Here is a 19,674-nt window from a genome sequence, read left to right as displayed (position 1 = left end):
GCATCGTGGTGACGTCACCGTCGCTTCGTGGCAATGGCGGCTCTGGTTGTTGTTGTGTGTGTCTGTACGTGTGTCTGTACGTGTGCGTGTGTACGTGCGTGTGGGGAGCGGTGGTGCAGTGGTTAGCACACTGCGCTTGCTCACGACGGCGGCCAACCAGCGACGATTTACTGAACCGATCCTGGGCCTTTTCTAGGTCGACTCGGCCTCAAATGAGTACCCGGTGCGGTGTGTAAACATCGCCACCGGCGCTGGCCACCCACCCCCTCGTGTGCCGTGCCGGCCTTCACAGATGCTCGTTCACAGCACTTGACCTAACCAGCCAGTGTAGCCTACATGGGGAACCTTTGTCTTTGCTGCGTGCGCCGCAGGCCGCCATGTGCTACGTCCACGTCGCCGCTCTCGTCGCCGAGTACCTCAAACGCAAAGGTGAGGAACCATCACCCATCACTCACCACCCATCACTCACCACCCATCACTCACCACCCATCACTCACCACCCATCACTCACCACCCATCACTCACCACCCATCACTCACCACCCATCACTCACCACCCATCACTCACCACCCATCACTCACCACCCATCACTCACCACCCATCACTCACCACCCATCACTCACCACCCATTACTAATCACCCATCACTCACCACCCATCACTCACCACCCATCTCTAATCACCCATCACTCACCACCCATCACTAATTACCCATCTCTCACCACTCATTACTCACCACCCATCTCTAATCACCCATCACTCACCACCCATCACTAATCACCCATCACTCACCACCCATCACTCACCACCCATCACTAATCACCCATCACTCACCACCCATCACTCACCACCCATCACTAATCACCCATCACTCACCACCCATCACTCACCACCCATCACTCACCACCCATCACTCACCACCCATCACTCACCACCCATCACTCACCACCCATCACTCACCACCCATCACTCACCACCCATCTCTCACCACCCATCACTCACCACCCATCACTCACCACCCATCACTAATCACCCATCACTCACCACCCATCACTCACCACCCATCTCTCATCACCCATCACTCACCACCCATCACTCACCACCCATCACTCACCACCCATCACTCACCACCCATCACTCACCACCCATCTCTAATCACCCATCACTCACCACCCATCACTCACCACCCATCACCACCCATCTCTCATCACCCATCACTCACCACCCATCACTCACCACCCATCACTCACCACCCATCTCTAATCACCCATCACTCACCACCCATCACTCACCACCCATCACTCACCACCCATCTCTAATCACCCATCACTCACCACCCATCACCACCCATCTCTCACCACCCATCACTCACCACCCATCTATCATCACCCATCACTCACCACCCATCACTCACCACCCATCACTCACCACCAATCTCCAATCACCCATCACTCACCACCCATCACTCACCACCCATCACTCACCACCCATCTCTAATCACCCATCACTCACCACCCATCACTCACCACCCATCACCACCCATCTCTCACCACCCATCTCTAATCACCCATCACTCACCACCCATCACTCACCACCCATCACCACCCATCTCTCACCACCCATCTCTCATCACCCATCACTCACCACCAATCTCCAATCACCAATCGCTCGCCACTGATCACTCATTGCCCATCGCTGTGCGTACCCCCTCTGCGTACCGCCTCTGTGGATACCCCCTCTGCGTACCCCTCTGTGGGTACCCCCTCTGTGCGTCCCCCAGGTTCGTACACCAGGGGCTGCGCCGCGTTCCGCGTCCTCTCCCCCAACGTGGACGAGGAAGCGGCCATGAAAGAGGACGCCGGCATGGAGGACGTTCACTTCAACGAGGTGAGCGCCGTCACGACGATGTGCTGCCCCCCTCCCCCAACGAGGTGCCCCCCTAACGAAGAGTCGTTGTGCCGCGACGGGGTGTTCATGCCACGACGTGGCGGTGCTGCGTCGCCAGGACGTGCTGGTGGAGCTGCTGGAGCGCGTGGCTGACGCGCTCTGGAAGGCCGAGCGCTACGAGCTGCTGGCCGACGTCTACCGCCTCGTCGTGCCCGTCTTCGAGAAGCGCCGCGACTTCCAGGTGAGCCAGAAGAGGCACCGACCCCTGACCCCGTGTCGCCCCCCCCCCCCCGCACACTGACTCCTGACCCCGTGTCGCCCCCCCCCCCGCACACTGACCCCTGACCCCGTGTCGCCCCCCCCCCGCACACTGACCCCTGACCCCGTGTCGCCCCCCCCCCCCGCACACTGACCCCTGACCCCGTGTCGCCCTCCCCCCCCCCGCACACTGACCCCTGACCCCGTGTCGCCCCCCCCCCCCCCGCACACTGACCCCGTGTCGCCCCCCCCCCCCCGCACACTGACCCCTGACCCCGTGTCGCCCCGCAGCGTCTGTCCCAGGTGTACAACACGCTGCACCTCGCCTACAAGAAGGTGGTCGAGGTGACGCACAGCGGGCGGCGCCTGCTCGGCACCTTCTTCAGGGTGGCCTTCTTCGGCCAGGTGAGAGTGATGCTCCACCCCTTTTAGTGAGGCTCCACCCCTTTTAGTGAAGCCCCACCCCCTTTAGTGAAGCCCCACCCCTTGAGAGTGAGGCCCACTCCCCTGAGAGTGTAACTCCGCCCCCTTGAGAGTTTAGGCTCCAACCCCTGAGAGTTAGGCTCCGCCCCCTCGAGAGTGTAACTCCGCCCCCTCGAGAGTAGGACCCACCCCTTTTAGTGAGGCTCCACCCCCTTGAGAGTGTAACTCCGCCCCCTTGAGAGTTAGGCTCCGCCTCTTTTAGTGAGGCTTCGCCCCCTTTAGTGAGGCTCCACCCCTCGAGCAAGTAGAGGTTTTGGTGAGGATGGTGAGTGATGGTGAGTGATGGTGAGTGATGAGGGTGGGGTGGTTTGGGAGGCGGTGCGTGAAGGTGAGGTGGCGGGTGTCATGTCCGCCTTCTGCTTTCCCTGTCTCTTCCCTCACCCCAACCCCCTTGCCGACTCTAAAGGCAGCGGTAAGTGACCCGTGTGTCACCCCGTGTGTCACCCCGTGTGTCACCCCGTGTGTCACCCCGTGTGTCACCCCGTGTGTCACCCCGTGTCTCACCCCGTGTGTCACCCCGTGTGTCACCCCGTGTGTCACCCCGTGTCTCACCCCGTGTGTCACCCCGTGTGTCACCCCGTGTGTCACCCCGTGTGTCACCCCGTGTGTCACCCCGTGTCTCACCCCATGTCTCACCTCGTGTGTCACCCCGTGTGTCACCCCGTGTGTCACCCCGTGTGTCACCCCGTGTGTCACCCCGTGTGTCACCTCGTGTGTCACCCCGTGTGTCTCCCCGTGTGTCACCCCGTGTGTCTCCCCGTGTGTCTCCCCGTGTGTCTCCCCGTGTGTCACCCCGTGTGTCTCCCTGTGTGTCACCCCGTGTCTCACCTCGTGTGTCTCCCGTGTGTCACCCCGTGTGTCTCCCCGTGTGTCTCCCTGTGTGTCACCCCGTGTCTCACCTCGTGTGTCACCCCGTGTGTCTCCCGTGTGTCACCCCGTGTGTCACCCCGTGTGTCACCCCGTGTGTCTCCCGTGTGTCACCCCGTGTCTCACCTCGTGTGTCACCCCGTGTGTCTCCCGTGTGTCTCCCCGTGTGTCACCCCGTGTGTCACCCCGTGTGTCTCCCTGTGTGTCACCCCGTGTCTCACCTCGTGTGTCACCCCGTGTGTCTCCCGTGTGTCACCCCGTGTGTCACCCCGTGTGTCTCCCGTGTGTCACCCCGTGTCTCACCTCGTGTGTCTCCCGTGTGTCTCCCGTGTGTCACCCCGTGTGTCTCCCGTGTGTCTCCCGTGTGTCTCCCGTGTGTCTCCCGTGTGTCACCCCGTGTGTCTCCCGTGTGTCACCCCGTGTGTCACCCCGTGTGTCTCCCTGTGTGTCACCCCGTGTCTCACCTCGTGTGTCACCCCGTGTGTCTCCCGTGTGTCACCCCGTGTGTCTCCCGTGTGTCACCCCGTGTCTCACCTCGTGTGTCACCCCGTGTGTCTCCCGTGTGTCACCCCGTGTGTCTCCCCGTGTGTCTCCCGTGTGTCACCCCGTGTGTCACCCCGTGTGTCACCCCGTGTGTCTCCCTGTGTGTCACCCCGTGTGTCTCCCCGTGTGTCTCCCCGTGTGTCACCCCGTGTCTCACCTCGTGTGTCTCCCGTGTGTCAACCCGTGTCTCACCTCGTGTGTCTCCCGTGTGTCACCCCGTGTGTCACCCCGTGTGTCACCCCGTGTGTCTCCCCGTGTGTCACCCCGTGTGTCTCCCCGTGTGTCTCCCCGTGTGTCACCCCGTGTCTCACCTCGTGTGTCTCCCGTGTGTCACCCCGTGTCTCACCTCGTGTGTCTCCCGTGTGTCACCCCGTGTGTCTCCCCGTGTGCCACCCCGTGTGTCTCCCCGTGTGTCTCCCTGTGTGTCACCCCGTGCGTCTCCCCGTGTGTCACCCCGTGCGTCTCCCCGTGCGTCTCCCCGTGTCTCACCCCGTGCGTCTCCCCATGTGTCTCACCCCGTGTGTCACCCCGTGTGTCACCCCGTGTGTCACCCCATGTGTCTCACCCCGTGCGTCTCCCCGTGCGTCTCCCCGTGTGTCTCACCCCGTGTGTCTCCCCGTGTGTCTCCCAGTGTCTCACCCCGTGTGTCTCCCAGTGTCTCACCCCGTGTTTCTCCCCGTGTCTCTCCCCGTGTCTCTCCCCGTGTCTCTCCCCGTGTCTCTCCCCGTGTGTCTCCCCGTGTCTCTCCCCGTGTCTCTCCCCGTGCGTCTCCCCGTGCGTCTCCCCATGTGTCACCCCGTGTCTCTCCCCGTGTGTCTCCCCGTGTCTCACCCCGTGTCTCACCCCGTGTCTCTCCCCGTGTGTCTCCCCGTGCGTCTCACCCCGTGTCTCACCCCGTGTGTCTGTCCGTGTCTCTCCCCGTGTCTCTCCCCGTGTCTCTCCCCGTGTCTCTCCCCGTGCGTCTCTCCGTGCGTCTCTCCGTGCGTCTCCCCGTGTGTCTCCCCGTGCGTCTCCCCATGTGTTTCCCCGTGTCTCTCCCCATGTGTCTCCTCGTGTCTCACCCCGTGTCTCTCCCCGTGTCTCTCCCCGTGTCTCTCCCCGTGCGTCTCTCCGTGCGTCTCCCCGTGTGTCACCCCGTGTGTCACCCCGTGTGTCACCCCGTGTCTCACCCCATGTGTCACCTCGTGTGTCACCCCGTGTGTCTCCCCGTGTGTCACCCCGTGTGTCTCCCCGTGTGTCTCCCTGTGTGTCACCCCGTGTGTCACCCCGTGTGTCTCCCCGTGTGTCACCCCGTGTGTCTCCCCGTGTGTCTCCCTGTGTGTCACCCCGTGTGTCTCCCCGTGTGTCACCCCGTGTGTCTCCCCGTGTGTCTCCCTGTGTGTCTCCCCGTGTGTCTCCCCGTGTGTCACCCCGTGTGTCTCCCTGTGTGTCACCCCGTGTCTCACCCCGTGTGTCACCCCGTGTGTCACCTCGTGTGTCACCCCGTGTGTCACCTCGTGTGTCACCCCGTGTGTCTCCCCGTGTCTCACCCCGTGTGTCTCCCCGTGTGTCTCCCTGTGTGTCACCCCGTGTGTCACCCCGTGTGTCTCCCCGTGTGTCACCCCGTGTGTCTCTCCGTGTGTCTCTCCGTGTGTCACCCCGTGTGTCTCCCCGTGTGTCACCCCGTGTGTCTCCCCGTGTGTCACCCGTGTGTCTCCCCGTGTGTCTCCCCGTGTGTCACCCCGTGTCTCACCTCGTGTGTCACCCCGTGTGTCTCCCGTGTGTCACCCCGTGTGTCACCCCGTGTGTCTCCCGTGTGTCACCCCGTGTCTCACCTCGTGTGTCACCCCGTGTGTCTCCCGTGTGTCACCCCGTGTGTCTCCCGTGTGTCACCCCGTGTCTCACGTCGTGTGTCCCCCGTGTGTCACCCCGTGCGTCTCCCCGTGTGTCACCCCGTGCGTCTCCCCGTGTGTCTCCCCGTGTCTCACCCCGTGCGTCTCCCCATGTGTCTCACCCCGTGTGTCACCCCGTGTGTCACCCCGTGTGTCACCCCGTGTGTCACCCCATATGTCTCACCCCGTGCGTCTCCCCGTGCGTCTCCCCGTGTGTCTCACCCCGTGTGTCTCCCCGTGTGTCTCCCAGTGTCTCACCCCGTGTTTCTCCCCGTGTCTCTCCCCGTGTCTCTCCCCGTGTCTCTCCCCGTGTGTCTCCCCGTGCGTCTCCCCATGTGTCTCCCCGTGTCTCTCCCCATGTGTCTCCTCGTGTCTCACCCCGTGTCTCTCCCCGTGTCTCTCCCCGTGTCTCTCCCCGTGTCTCTCCCCGTGCGTCTCTCCGTGCGTCTCTCCGTGCGTCTCCCCGTGCGTCTCCCCGTTTGTCTCCCCGTGTGTCTCACCCCGTGTCTCACCCCGTGTGTCTGTCCGTGTCTCACCCCGCGTTTCACCGTGTCTCTCCCCGTGTCTCTCCCCGTGTGTCTCCCCGTGTGTCTCCCCGTGTGTCTCACCCCGTGTGTCTCCCCGTGTGTCTCCCCACGTGTCACCCCGTGTCTCACCCCGTGTGTCACCCCGTGCGTCTCCCCGTGTGTCACCCCGTGTGTCACCCCGTGTGTCACCCCGTGTGTCTCTCCGTGTGTCCCCCCACGTCCCTGTGCATCACCTTGACATGTCCCCCTCTCTATGTTCTTCTATGGAAGGGGGGGGGTACATGGGGGGTTGGTTCTTCTCCTCCTCGTCCTGCTCCTCCTCCTCGTCAACCCCCTCCTCTCTCCCGGCCGCACCTCCTCAACCTCCCCTCCCCATCCCCCTTGCCGCCACCTCCCGCCGGCGCCCCCCTTGCAGGGCTTCTTCGAGGAGGAGGACGGCAAGGAGTACGTGTACAAGGAGCCCAAGCTGACGGGCCTGGCCGAGCTGTCGCAGCGTCTGCTGCAGCTCTACGCCCACAAGTTCGGCGCCTCCAACGTCCGCATGCTCCAGGACTCGGGCAAGGCACGCGCGGGGTCAGGGGGGTTGGGGACGGGGGAGGGTAGGTGGTTAGGGCGTGTGTGCGCGTCCGAGTGCGTGTACACGTGTGTACACGTGTGTGCGTGTAGACGTGACACCTGGGTCTGTCCTCCTGGGTCTGTCCTGTCAGCGAGCCTTCGACACGTCGCGTAGCCTCAAAGTGCACCTGGCACAGGCGCCGTGGTGACGTCATCACGGCGCCGCGTGTGTACTCGTGTGTGTACACATGTACGTGTGCGTATCCGTGTGTGTGTACACATGTATGTGTGGGTGCTTGTGTGTGTCCGTGTGCTTATGCACGTGTGTGTGGTCCTGTGCAGGGGAGCGGTAGCGCAATGGTTAGTGCGCTGCGCTACGAACCCGGCGACCCGAATTTGATTCCCGCTCATGGCCAACACCAGTGACGATTATCTGAACCGGTCCTGGGCCTCGTCTAGGTCGACTGAGCCTCAAATGAGTACCTGGTGCAGTGTGTAAACATTGCCACTGGGGAGACAAAGGCAGCCTGGCGTGGTGCTGGCCACCCACCCCCTCGTGTGACGTGCCGGCCTTCATAGGTTCTCGCTAACAGCACTTGCCCCAGCAGTCTGTTAAGGCTATATGGGTGGAGAAACTTGTGTATGTACACACACATGTATGTTTACAACTACCCCCAACTGGTCAGTCGCCCTGCAACAACAACAGAGGGCAGAGGAGCGACGCTCACAACAATGAGCGGAGCGCCAGGCGGCTAAAATGCAGCAAGTTGGCACAGTAGGGGGCACAGGTGGTGCATCAGCCAGTCATCTCAGTAAGTCGACCCACGGCACCTGGGTCTGTCCCGTGTCCTTCCACCAGCGGGCGTTCGACACTTCAGGCGGCCTCAAAGTGCACCCGGCCTGGCAATCCCCAATCCGTGCTCGCGGCGCCGTCCCTACCTGGCGCGCTCCCCCCTCCCCCCCACGCTTCCCTTGCGGCCACGACCCGAGCCGTGACCCTGGTGCCCCCCCCCCCCTCGCCCCCTCCCCAGGTGAACGCCAAGGACCTGGACCCGCGGTGCGCGTACATCCAGGTGACGTACGTGACGCCGTACTTCGAGGAGAAGGAGCAGCAGGAGCGTCGCTCGGAGTTTGAGCGCTGCCACGGCGTGCGGCGCTTCGCCTTCGAGACGCCGTACACGCTGGGGGGTGGCGGCGCCCGCCAGGGCGGCGTCCACGAGCAGTGCAAGCGCCGCACCGTCCTCACCAGTGAGGCACCGCACCGTCCTCACCAGTGAGGCACCGCACCGTCCTCACCAGTGAGGCACCGCGCAGTCCTCACCAGTGAGGCACCGCGCCGTCCTCACCAGTGAGGCACCGCGCCGTCCTCACCAGTGAGGCACCGCGCCGTCCTCACCAGTGAGGCACCGCGCCGTCCTCACCAGTGAGGCACCGCGCCGTCCTCACCAGTGAGGCACCGCGCCGTCCTCACCAGTGAGGCACCGCGCCGTCCTCACCAGTGAGGCACCGCGCCGTCCTCACCAGTGAGGCACCGCGCCGTCCTCACCAGTGAGGCACCGCGCCGTCCTCACCAGTGAGGCACCGCGCCGTCCTCACCAGTGAGGCACCGCGCCGTCCTCACCAGTGAGGCACCGCGCCGTCCTCACCAGTGAGGCACCGCGCCGTCCTCACCAGTGAGGCACCGCGCCGTCCTCACCAGTGAGGCACCGCGCCGTCCTCACCAGTGAGGCACCGCGCCGTCCTCACCAGTGAGGCACCGCGCCGTCCTCACCAGTGAGGCACCGCGCCGTCCTCACCAGTGAGGCACCGCGCCGTCCTCACCAGTGAGGCACCGCGCCGTCCTCACCAGTGAGGCACCGCGCCGTCCTCACCAGTGAGGCACCGCGCCGTCCTCACCAGTGAGGCACCGCGCCGTCCTCACCAGTGAGGCACCGCGCCGTCCTCACCAGTGAGGCACCGCGCCGTCCTCACCAGTGAGGCACCGCGCCGTCCTCACCAGTGAGGCACCGCGCCGTCCTCACCAGTGAGGCACCGCGCCGTCTTCACCCGGCGCCGCGCCGACCCCTAAGCGGGACGCTCTCAATGCGTGCGTCTTAGCCGGTAGCGCAGCAGCAGAAGCTGGCTGCGTGCAGCGCAGGCCGGCGGATATCGTGGCTGCTGCTACTGCTGCGTGAGTCTGTCCTGTCTACAGCTCTGGTCATCACAAACGATAGCCAAATTAAGTGGCTTATCATCACGTGGAAATGTATAGCAGCCAGATACTCTAAACTCATGTTTCTAAATGTGGAGGAAAAAACCGGAGGACCCGGAGAAAAATCCACACGACCACGGGGAGAGAGAGAGAGAGACGCGCAAACTCCAAATATATACAGCAGGCGTCAGGATCGAGACCGCACCCACACAACCTGCTGTATACCGGGCGAGGTTGTTAACATCTCCTAGCCACTGTGACGCCCCTCTTTGTGAGTCTACGGGGGGACGCGGGGAGATGCGCGGTGCGGAACCTGGGGTGGCTGGGCAAGGGGCAAGGGGTCCGGCCGGGCGCCATCTCTATGTTTGACTAGGGACGAGCGGAGCTCTGGTTGAGCGGAGTTCTGGTAAGCGGAGTTTGGCTGAGCGAAGATTTGGCGAGTGGAGTTTTGGTGAGCGGAGCTCGGGCTAGGCGGAGCTCCGGCAAGGGGAGCTCCGGTGAACGGCGCGACGGTCGTCTGTCCACCGCCATCTCCTCGGTAGCTGAAGCGATGGGGAGGAGCATCGGGGTTTCCCAAACCCCCCACCTCCATACCGCCGCCCCCTCTGACCGCACGTCCGTTGTGAATACGCGGTGGGGGTAAAGCGTGGGTACTCCCGCCTTCATCCGAGGCATCGGGGGGCGCCCGGCAGTGTGGAAGAGCAGTCGGCCCTTCGTTCGTCTTCCATCTCGAGGATGCCGTTCCGCCAGCGGTGGGGGGGCGGGCGACGATGAGCGGTTGCGAGGCTGCACCACTGCCTCCCTTTTATTACTGCCTGCAGCCCAGAACGCCGTGTCACTGCGGTGCTATCAGCTGCGGCGGTGCGCGGTGATAAGCGGAGTGTTGCGTTTGCGGTGCTGCTGATAGTGTGGAAGGGAGGGAGGGGAGGGGCCAGGCGCCATTGGAGAGACGTGGAACCCTGGGGGGGGGGGGGAAGAGCCGATGTCCGTGGCTATTTTTGAATGCCAGTCGGGCAAAACTGATGACATCATCACCATCACGAGGACGGTGGTGGCGATGGCGACGAGTAGTTTAACGCCTCGCAACGTCGTCGTCGTCGCTCGTGCAAACCTCGCGGTGGACGAGGAGGAACCGTGGACGAGCGGGGGAGGCAGCAGCTGGGCGGTGGGCGGCCCACACGGCTAATATTTGCTAAAGCTCCGCAGTCTTTGTTCATCAAGGTGTTTCGAGCCAATTTTATGACGATGAAGAGTGTGTTGATAGCCGTGGGAGAGAGCCAGAGCACCCGTGAGAAAGCTCACGCGTGCCAGGGGGAGGACAACGACCACCCGATCCCATAAAGAACGGACAGATGGGGATCAGTCCGTCCTTTGCTGTACCGCCTCCTGGCGAGTCGGGGAGCGCGCTCCTCCTCGATGCCAACGGGGAGCGAGTTTCACAAAGTGAGTGTGCACGCGCGTGTGTGTGCACGCGCGTGTGTGTGCACGCGCGTGTGTGTGCACGCGCATGTGTGTGCACGCGCGTGTGTGTGCACGTGTGACCCCAGCGATCCGAGTTCGATTCCCGCTCACGGCCAACGCCGGTGACAATTGTCTCAACTGGTCTTGCGCCTCCCCTAGGTCGACTCGGCCACAAATGAGCACCTGGTGCGGTGTGTAAGCATCGCCACTAGGGAGACAAAGGCGGCCGGGCGTGGTGCTGGCCACTCACCCCCTCGTGTGCCGTTCCGGCCTTCATAGGTGCTGCTCGCTAACAGCACTTGCCCCAACAGTCTGTTAAGGCTGTGGGGGGGGGTCTTTGTATTTGTGATCCACCAACAATTGCAGCGTTGCCACCGCCACCTTCCGGCTGACCACACCCAGGGTAGGCCCAGGGAGTCCGTGCCGGAACGGAAAACTTCCGTGAGTGCCATGGCCAAGGTTTGGGAAGAGGAGCGGGGCTTTAGCAGGTACACGGTCTCCCTGGAGGCTCAGTGCTGGCCCCCACTCTGATCAACCTCTACACAAATGACCTACCAGAAACCACCTCCAGACAATTCATACACGCTGACGACATCTTCCTGGCAACGCAAGCTCCCAACTTCGACACCCTGGATCAGGCCCTGAACGAGGATGCAGAAAAACCTGAACAATACTGCAACACGTGGCGACTCAAACCAAGCCCTGCAAAAGCTGTGTCCAGTGTATTCCACCTCTACAGCGCAAAGGCGAAGCAAGAGCTCAACATCCAGATGAAAAACAACAAGCTACAGCGCCACCCCACTCCCACATACCTCGGGGTGACCCTGGACAGATCACTCGCCTTCCGGTAGCACCTGAGAATATCAGTAGCCAAGGTCAAAACCAGGAACAACCCCCTCTACAAACTAGCCGGCTCAATGTGGGGTACAGCGACTACCACCACCTCATCACTCGCAGCACTCTCCTTCTCTGTGCACCTGTCTGGTCAAGGTCGTCGCACACACACAGAGTCGACACACAGCAAAACGCCACCATGCTCATCATCACTGGTACACTACAATCCACCCCGCTTCCATTGGGTCCCTGTTATGGCAAACATCACCCCCCTCACACATCCGCAGACTCGCAATAACCCACAAAATAATTGAAAAAGTTCGCAACTCTACGCACCTGCCAGTCCACGAGGACCTCTTCAACCCAACAAAGATGACGCCTCCCCTCAAGAAAGACGATTTGCAAAGACCCAGCCAGCCACCCACTCACTCACCCAGCCACGCACTCACCTACCCAGCCACCCACCCACTCACCCACTCACCCACCCACTAACCCACCCACTCACTCACCCACCCAGCCAGCCAGCCACCCGCTCACTCACCCAGCTACACACTCACCCAGCCACCCACTCACTCACCCAGCCACCCACTCACTCACCCAGCCACGCACTCACCTACCCACTCACCTACCCAGTCACCCACCTACTCTCCCACCCACTCACGACTTCAACACGAATCTCACCTGGACACAAGAATGGGAGTCACTGGACCTGGCAAATAAGTACCTCGTGACTACCCCCACACAACAGCAGCCCCCTGGTTTCAGCCTCCCAGGAAGGAGCAGTGGGTCCACCCTCAACAGGCTCAGGACTGGTCATGGCCCATGCCTCGCCAACCTCCACCGATGGGGCATAAGAGCACGCCCCCGATGTGCCTGTGGGGTGGAGCAAACCATGCACCACATCCTCGAAGTCTGCCCAATCCACAAATGCAGAGGAGGCCTACTCGCCCTCAACATAGCAGGGCCGGAAGAAACCATTTGGCTTAGGGACATTGCATTCGCTAAATACATAGCAGGGGCACAGAGGTCTTGCCTCTGAGAATGAGGCCCCTGCGTGCATGCGTGCCTGCTTGTGGTGAGGAACGGTGGCGCGGTGGTTAGCACGCTGCACAGTGAACCCAGCGACCCGAGTTCGATTCCCGATCACAGCCAACTGCAGTGACAATTAATTTGTATTTGTCCTGGGCCTCCCCTAGGTTGACTCGGCCTCAAATGAGTACTTGGTATCGAAGTGTTAATGTCGCCGCTCGGGCTGTGTTAGCCACCCACTCTTTAATGCGTCGTGCCGACCTCACTAACAGCACTTGCCCCAACACACTGTGAATGTTATACGGGGAGCTTTGTGTTCAACGAAGGCCCCTCCAGTGACCATCCCCACCATGAACTCATGTGACCCCGTGCCCCCCCCCAGCCACGCACGCGTTCCCGTACGTGAAGAAGCGCGTGCCCGTGATGTACGAGCAGCACGTGGAGCTGGGCCCCGTGGAGGTGGCGGTGGACGAGATGAGCGCGCGGGCCGCCGAGCTGCGGGCGCTGAGCGTGGCGCGCGACGTCGACATGATCAAGCTGCAGCTCAAGCTGCAGGGCTGCGTCTCCCCGCAGGTACGGTGCCACCACTGCCACCAGCACCACCGCCACCACCACCGCCACCACTGCCTTCACCGCCACCATCATCACCACTGTCACCATCATCACCACTGCCAGCACTACTACCACCGCGTTCCCTTCCCCATATTCCTGTATGCTGTATGCACGTGTGTTTCTATGTTAGCTATTTAACGATTTTTATTTTACCAGGTAAGGTCCGCTGAGCGATATAGCTCTTTTTTCAGAAGCGACCTGGCCACAAATGATAGCTCAACAAAGTGGCTTATTGTGTGGAAATTTATAGCAGCCAAATACTCTAAAATGCATGATCCACGCCACCACGGGGAGAACATGCAAACGTCAAATATAAAGGCATCAGGGTCGGGATCGAATCCACAACCTCCTGTACACCAGGTGGGGTAGTTAACATCTCGCCACCGTGGCGAGTGTCTGTGCGCGTGTGTGTGTTTCTGTCTTTGTAGTGAGACACAACCAAAATAGCTGCCTGTGATTTACTTGGGGTCTCAAGTGGGGTAAGAAGATGGTCTCAGCCCAGTCACCATAGACTCTAATAGAGACCCATAGACTCACGTAGAGACCCATAGACTTGCAAAGAGATGCATAGCCTCGTACAGAGACTCATAGACTCGTGCAGAGACCCATAGACTCACGCAGAGACCCGTAGCCTCAGAGACCCTTAGACTCACACGGAGACTCATAGACTCGTGCAGCGATCCCTCGACTCCATTGGTGAGCACACTGCGCTTGTACCCTGTGTCCCGAGTTCAATTCATGGCCAACATTGGTGCCAGTGATTATCTGAACTGGTCCATATCTCCTCGATGGTGATGATCGGCCACGCTGTGGTGGCTGTGAGCAGTGCCATTGGAGGAGGCCGATTCCATTCGGCTGATCCCCGCATGGTGCTCGCTCGTCGCCACCACAGCGGCCAACGGGGGCCCTGCATGGGTGCGAGGGGATGGTGACCCCTCCACCTTCAATTCAATTAGCACAATTTATATATCAAACCAAGCTTGTGCCGGAGGTCCCGGGGGGGGGGGGGGGGGGTATAGGCTGATGTGATCTCTCCTGTCCAAACCAAATATGGCAGACACAGGAGACTGAATTCTTACCCTCCAGAAATTGCAACAAGCCACTGTGAGTGGCCATGTGGAATGTTAGAAAGCTCACTGCGGAGAAGAAGCTACCACTCCTCTGTCTGGGGCTGGACCGGTACCGCCTGGATCTCTGTGGTATTCAGGAGGTCCGGTGGACTGGTTCTGGCTCCAGTGACTATGAGGGGTGGACAGTCTTCTACTCGGGTCAGGATACTGCCAAACAACAGGGAGTGAGAAGAGGTTTTCCCCTTTTTTTCTGCCAACAAAACAGCTGTGTTAAGATGTTAAAACACCAAACTGAAACCTTTTACGAGGAATCATGTCTGCATTAACCACAATACTTGTGGTCAGAATGCAATAAAAAAAAACATACTCTGATAATAAATGCATTGTCTTTGAAACTGATTTGGGCCACACCAGAGACAGCTTTCTTTTGAGCCTAGTCTCAAAAGGGTGTTAGACCAGAGGACGCCAAAAGGCGTACTCTCATATTTTGGTATTGGCAAAGGAGGTCCCATGATGTAACAGGTAGTGGCTTTTCTCATGAACAAAAGACTGAAGCGGGCGTGGGAGCATCGTGGTGAGGCTACTGTGGTCTCGCCTCCCCATCATCGGGAGGAGAGGAATGGTGGTGGTGGCTTACACCCCCACCGAAGATGAACATCAGTGGAGGGATACAGGCAAGGCCTATGAGTCCGATGTTTTCTATGTCACAGGTGCTAGCTAAAGTGACCCCTCAGGATAGAGTCATCCATCCTCTTGGGGGGCATGGAATGCCTGAGTGGGTCATGACGCTGGCATCTGGGCTGAAGTGAATGGATCAACTCAATAACAACGCTAGGAGGCTCCTAGACTTTTGTGCAGCCCATGGGCTTGTGACTACCAACACGCTATTCCGGCATTGGCGCATCCACACATCATCGATGCACGCCGGGGCCTAGCAAGAACATCTGCTGGACTGTACAGTGATGGAACAGAGGATGCGGATCCATGTCCTTGACACCAGGACCTCCCGTGCAGCTGATCTGCCCACTGACCATCGGCTTGTCATCTGTAAGATATGCCTGCATTTTTTCCACTCCGGTGGTGGGTGTCCATCTAGTGCCCAATTCAAACTCACAGTAGCCTGATCTCGATTCGCTGATGAAGACGCCAAGGGGAATTTGGTGAGTTTCAATACAGCGACTTATGCAGTTGCTATGGCTGCTTTGAGTCCCTCTGCAGAAACCCTGTCTAACCGAGGAGGTGTTCCGGCTAGTTGAATGTAAGCGGCAGGCCCATTCCCACCAACTACAAAATATTACGTCTAAGAACAATGAGGCTTACCGCATTCGCACGGAGAGCCGTGCAGCGCTGCGAGAATGAGTGGTGGTCGCGGGTTGCTGAGGAAATAGAAACTTACACGGGAGCACACGATAACGAATCACTTTTTAACACCATAAAAAAATAACTTGCAGTGCCCACACCTATCACCATCCTTAAGGGAGAGAATGGTGATCAGGTCTCCGACCTGCAAGAACAGGTCTGCAGGTTTGCGGCGCATTTCTGTGAGGTCTTGGGGGAGGTGAGGTCTTGGGGGAGTTGAAACCCCTGTGGTTGATCCTGCTGGTTCTGCTGTGCCTCAAATATAATTCAAGTAGCCGCTCCTTGTGAGTGGTTGGCTGAGGTGCATCGGTTGAGGAAGCGCCGGGCAGAGGTGACCTCTCAAGCGAACTACTGAGGGAGGGTGGCGTCTGTGTGCAGACTGACTTACGTGACATCATCACAACTGTCCGGTCCACAGGACGGGTTCCGCAGGATTGGAAGGATGCTCTGGTTGTCCCCATATTTAAAAAGGGGGACTGCACAGATTGTAATAAATACCAGGGCATCTCCCTCATCAGTGTGCCTGGAAAGGTCCTGGCAAGGATTAATCTCTGTCTGTCTGCTACAGCAGAGATGTACATAATTTCAACAGGACCTACATCTCTGCTTCATTGACCTGGTCAAGGCCTATGATACCATGAATAGGCCTGGGCTCTGGGTTGTTCTTCATGCTTTTGGGGTCCCTGACTCTCTGCTCATAATCATTAAAGGGCATCATGATGGTGGGAAGGCTTGGGTAAAACTACGTGACCGGGAGTCAAAGCCATTTCCCATTCACCCTGAGGTGCGACAGGGATGTCCTCTGGCTCCCACATTTAACATCTTTTTCGACCACATACAGTAGTTTGAGTTGCTATCCATGGCTGTACTGAGGCATCTCCATCTGGTACAGATACAGTAGGAGGCTGATCCATGCCTAGGTGAGTAGAGGGATGGCTCCCTCTCTGTCAACCATGTTATGTATGCTGATTATCTGGTGATTGCTGCTCTCTCTGAGGAGTCGGCACTGCTGCTTGACCTGGAGCGTGCCACTAAGAGGTGGGGCCTTACAAAAAGACTGCACAACTAAACACCCCCCCAACTCCCCCATTTGCAGGGCAGTTGTGAAGAGAGTGGTGAGGTTTCCGTGCCTGGGCAGGGTGCTTATGACCAGCTCTTGTTTGACAGCAGAGGTCTCACTCCGAATTAGTTGAGCGGCATTACCTTTTCATCACCTGCGTAATGCTGTGTGGAAGCTACCTGGTCTGTTGCTCCACACGAAGCTTCTGGTCGTCTCGGCCACGGTCATGCCCTCCCTTCTCTATGCTCGAGAAAGGTCGACCCCCCTAATAGAACATTTTCGCTGGTTAGAAACATTCCGTCTGGCCTGCCTACAATCCATCCTGAGTTTAACCAGGCTGGATTGTGTGACGAGCTCACAAATCCTTGAAAGATCTGGACACAGTCCCATCAGTGAGCTCCTCCCGCAGTCAAGGCTGCTTTGGCTGGGTCATGTAGCCCCTATGCCCAGCCACCATAGGCCCAAGCAGCTTTTGTTCGGCAGGATAGAGGGGGCTAAACAGGGGCCGTTCCTGGCCCATCCCCCCCCCCCTCAACCAGTATAGATACGGGGTGGTATCTCTTGCAATCTCTCATTTACTTGATACAGCTATCGTGTGCCGGTTCCACCTGAAGACGGAAGCTTGTGTTGCCTCCGAAACGTCGTGTTTTTTTATTTTATTTTACTTTTATTCATTTAAATTTTTTACCTACGTGACTTTACCGAAAACCTAAGAATATAGGCACGGCACAGGCTAGAGAAGAGATGGAATGATGTGGTTCGAGAGGATATGGAGCTTGAGTGGACTTGCCAATGAATGAAGATCGGCCTCTGTGGAGGAAGCTCATGAAGGATGCTACTGGTCAGTTAGAGGCAGTCGCCCTCCAGCAGAGGAGAAACGCTCGCAACAACTAGCGGAGTGCTGGGCGGCTAAAATTCAGCAAGTTGGCACGGTAGGGGGGCACAGGTGGTGCATCAGCCAGTCATCTCTGTCAGTCAACGCATGGCACCTGGGCTTGTCCCATTACCTCCTGCAAGCGGACGTTTGACACTTCAAATGGCTTTGAAGTGCACATATCCTAGCAAATGTACCGTGGTGACGTCACTTAGTGACAAATGCCGATCGTTGTTGCTGTTGTAGTTGTGTGCGTGTAGGTGCATACAGGGGTGTACAGAGGTGTGGAGGTGTCTGTGTAGGTGTGTACAGGTGTGTGCGTTTATAGGAGTGTGTAGGTGTATGTGCGGGTAGGCGCGTATACGAGTGTGTTTGGAGCGTGTGTGTAGGTTGGTGTGCATGTTTGACCTTAACCACCCTGGCTTATGCCATTTATCTGTGCACAAATGCTGACCGTGATAACTTGACCTTCGACCACGCAGTGACCTCCATGACCCCTATCTGTCCCCTGCCCCCACCCTCCAGGTGAACGCAGGCCCCTTGGCCTACGCCAGGGCTTTCCTAGATGAGAGCAACGCCAAGAAGTTTCCGGACAACAAAGTAAAGCAGCTGAAGGAGGTGTTCCGGTGCGTGCTGCCCCCCCCCCGCCCCCCCCCCGCCCCCCCACGGTGCCCCCCAGGAACCCCCTCACTGCCCAAGGCACCCCCGACCTTACAACGTACCTGATTCTATGGCGAAAGGAACGCGTAGCGCGTGCGGTGTCCCTCACGGCATCCAATTGCGGTCACCGTTACGGCTGGGGCATTCCTACGTGCCTCCATCGTGAGGGGGTGAGGGTGTGTTGAGAGTGTGTGAAGGTGAGTGTGTGTGTGAGAGTGGGAGTGAGTTTGTGAGTGAGGGGAGCAATGGCACATTTATTAGTGCCACTGCTCTACGAACCTGACTACCTGACTTAGATTTCCACTCATGGCCAACTCCAGTGAGGATACATACATGTCTTACACACACAGACGCAATCACAATTAAAAACAACAACCGCCGTCCACCACAAAGTGGTGGTGACGTCACCACGCCACTTGTTCCATGCTAGGTGCACTTTGAGGTCACGTGACGTGTCAAAGGCTCGCTGGCAGGAGGTCACGGAACAGACCCAGGTGCCATGGGTTGACTGACTGAGATGACTGGCAGATGCCCCGACTGTGCTCCCTACCATGACGCTCGGCACTCTGCTCATGGTTGTGAGCATCGCTCCTCGACCTTCCGTTGTTGCTGGAGGGCCACTGCCTCCAACTTCCCAGCAGCATCCTTCTGAACCAGAGGTCGTAAACGGGTTTTGATTCCTTACCCGTACCCGGCCGCACCAGGGTCGCAAGTGGGTACCCGTACCCGCACCCGGCCGGGTACGGGTACCCGTTCCCTACCCATACCCTACCCGAAATGAGTGACAAACGGTTACTCACCAGTGACTCACGGCCTACCCGTACCCGTACCCGGCCGCACCAGGGTCGCAAATGGCTACCCGTACCCGTACCCGGCCGGGTACGGGTAGCCGGGTATCGGGTAGGGTATGGGTATCGGGTACCCGGTTGCGACCTCTGTTCTGAACCGGTCATGGGGCCCCTCCCCTCGGTCGACTCAGCCTCAAATGAGTAGTCGTTTTCATGGTGCGTGCAACTGTAACACGCCTTGTGCATCACGATATTTGGTTGAACAATTTTTTCAACAATTTTTTGGTACTATTTTATTTTACCAGGTCAGGCTCACTGAGTTATGTAGTTCTTTGGCAGAAGTGGCCTGGCTATCACAAATGCTCAACGAAGTGGCTTATCATCGTGTGGAAATGCATAGCAGCCATATACTCTAAACGTGTGTCGTTGACTCTAAATGTGGAGGGAAAACGGGAGAACCCAGAGAGAAATCCGCGCGATCTACGGGGTGACACACAACTCCAAATTTACAGCAGCAGCAGGCGTCGGGGTCAGGATCCAACCCACGACCTCCTGCATACCAGAGAGATGACATCTCCGAGCAAGTCCATGGTGGTAAAATCAGTATACCACACATAATAGCTCGGTCATCACTCATTGCCTATGTATACCCGCCAGATGTGTTGTGCTGTGATCAGAGAAATTAGTAATTTGATCGTGCAACAACACTGCCCATGACGATTTTCCTGTTGCTTCCTCTAAATATG

General features: G+C 59.0%; 1 protein-coding gene across 7 annotated transcripts in view; it reads left to right on the top strand.

The window, feature by feature from the left end:
• The window catches only part of DOCK9 (dedicator of cytokinesis 9), a 123,754-nt gene that overhangs the window by 91,437 nt on the left and 12,643 nt on the right, over positions 1 to 19,674 (top strand). For 6 of the 7 annotated variants that reach the window (XM_078880257.1, XM_078880253.1, XM_078880252.1 and 3 more), the window contains 8 exons: positions 372 to 429; positions 1,780 to 1,886; positions 2,005 to 2,127; positions 2,436 to 2,549; positions 6,851 to 6,997; positions 8,022 to 8,238; positions 12,888 to 13,078; positions 18,006 to 18,106. In XM_078880257.1, the coding sequence (XP_078736383.1) occupies positions 372 to 429; positions 1,780 to 1,886; positions 2,005 to 2,127; positions 2,436 to 2,549; positions 6,851 to 6,997; positions 8,022 to 8,238; positions 12,888 to 13,078; positions 18,006 to 18,106 (1,058 nt within the window). Of the gene's footprint in view, positions 1 to 371; positions 430 to 1,779; positions 1,887 to 2,004; positions 2,128 to 2,435; positions 2,550 to 6,850; positions 7,009 to 8,021; positions 8,239 to 12,887; positions 13,079 to 18,005; positions 18,107 to 19,674 lie in introns of those variants that run through there. The other variant, XM_078880258.1, reaches the window with a different exon arrangement.

The sequence above is a fragment of the Lampetra fluviatilis genome, chromosome 56 (genome assembly GCF_964198595.1).
Source record: "Lampetra fluviatilis chromosome 56, kcLamFluv1.1, whole genome shotgun sequence".
NCBI lineage: Eukaryota > Metazoa > Chordata > Hyperoartia > Petromyzontiformes > Petromyzontidae > Lampetra > Lampetra fluviatilis.
The sequence above is the reverse complement of the archived record's forward strand: the minus strand, read 5'-3'. Positions and strand labels throughout refer to the sequence as shown.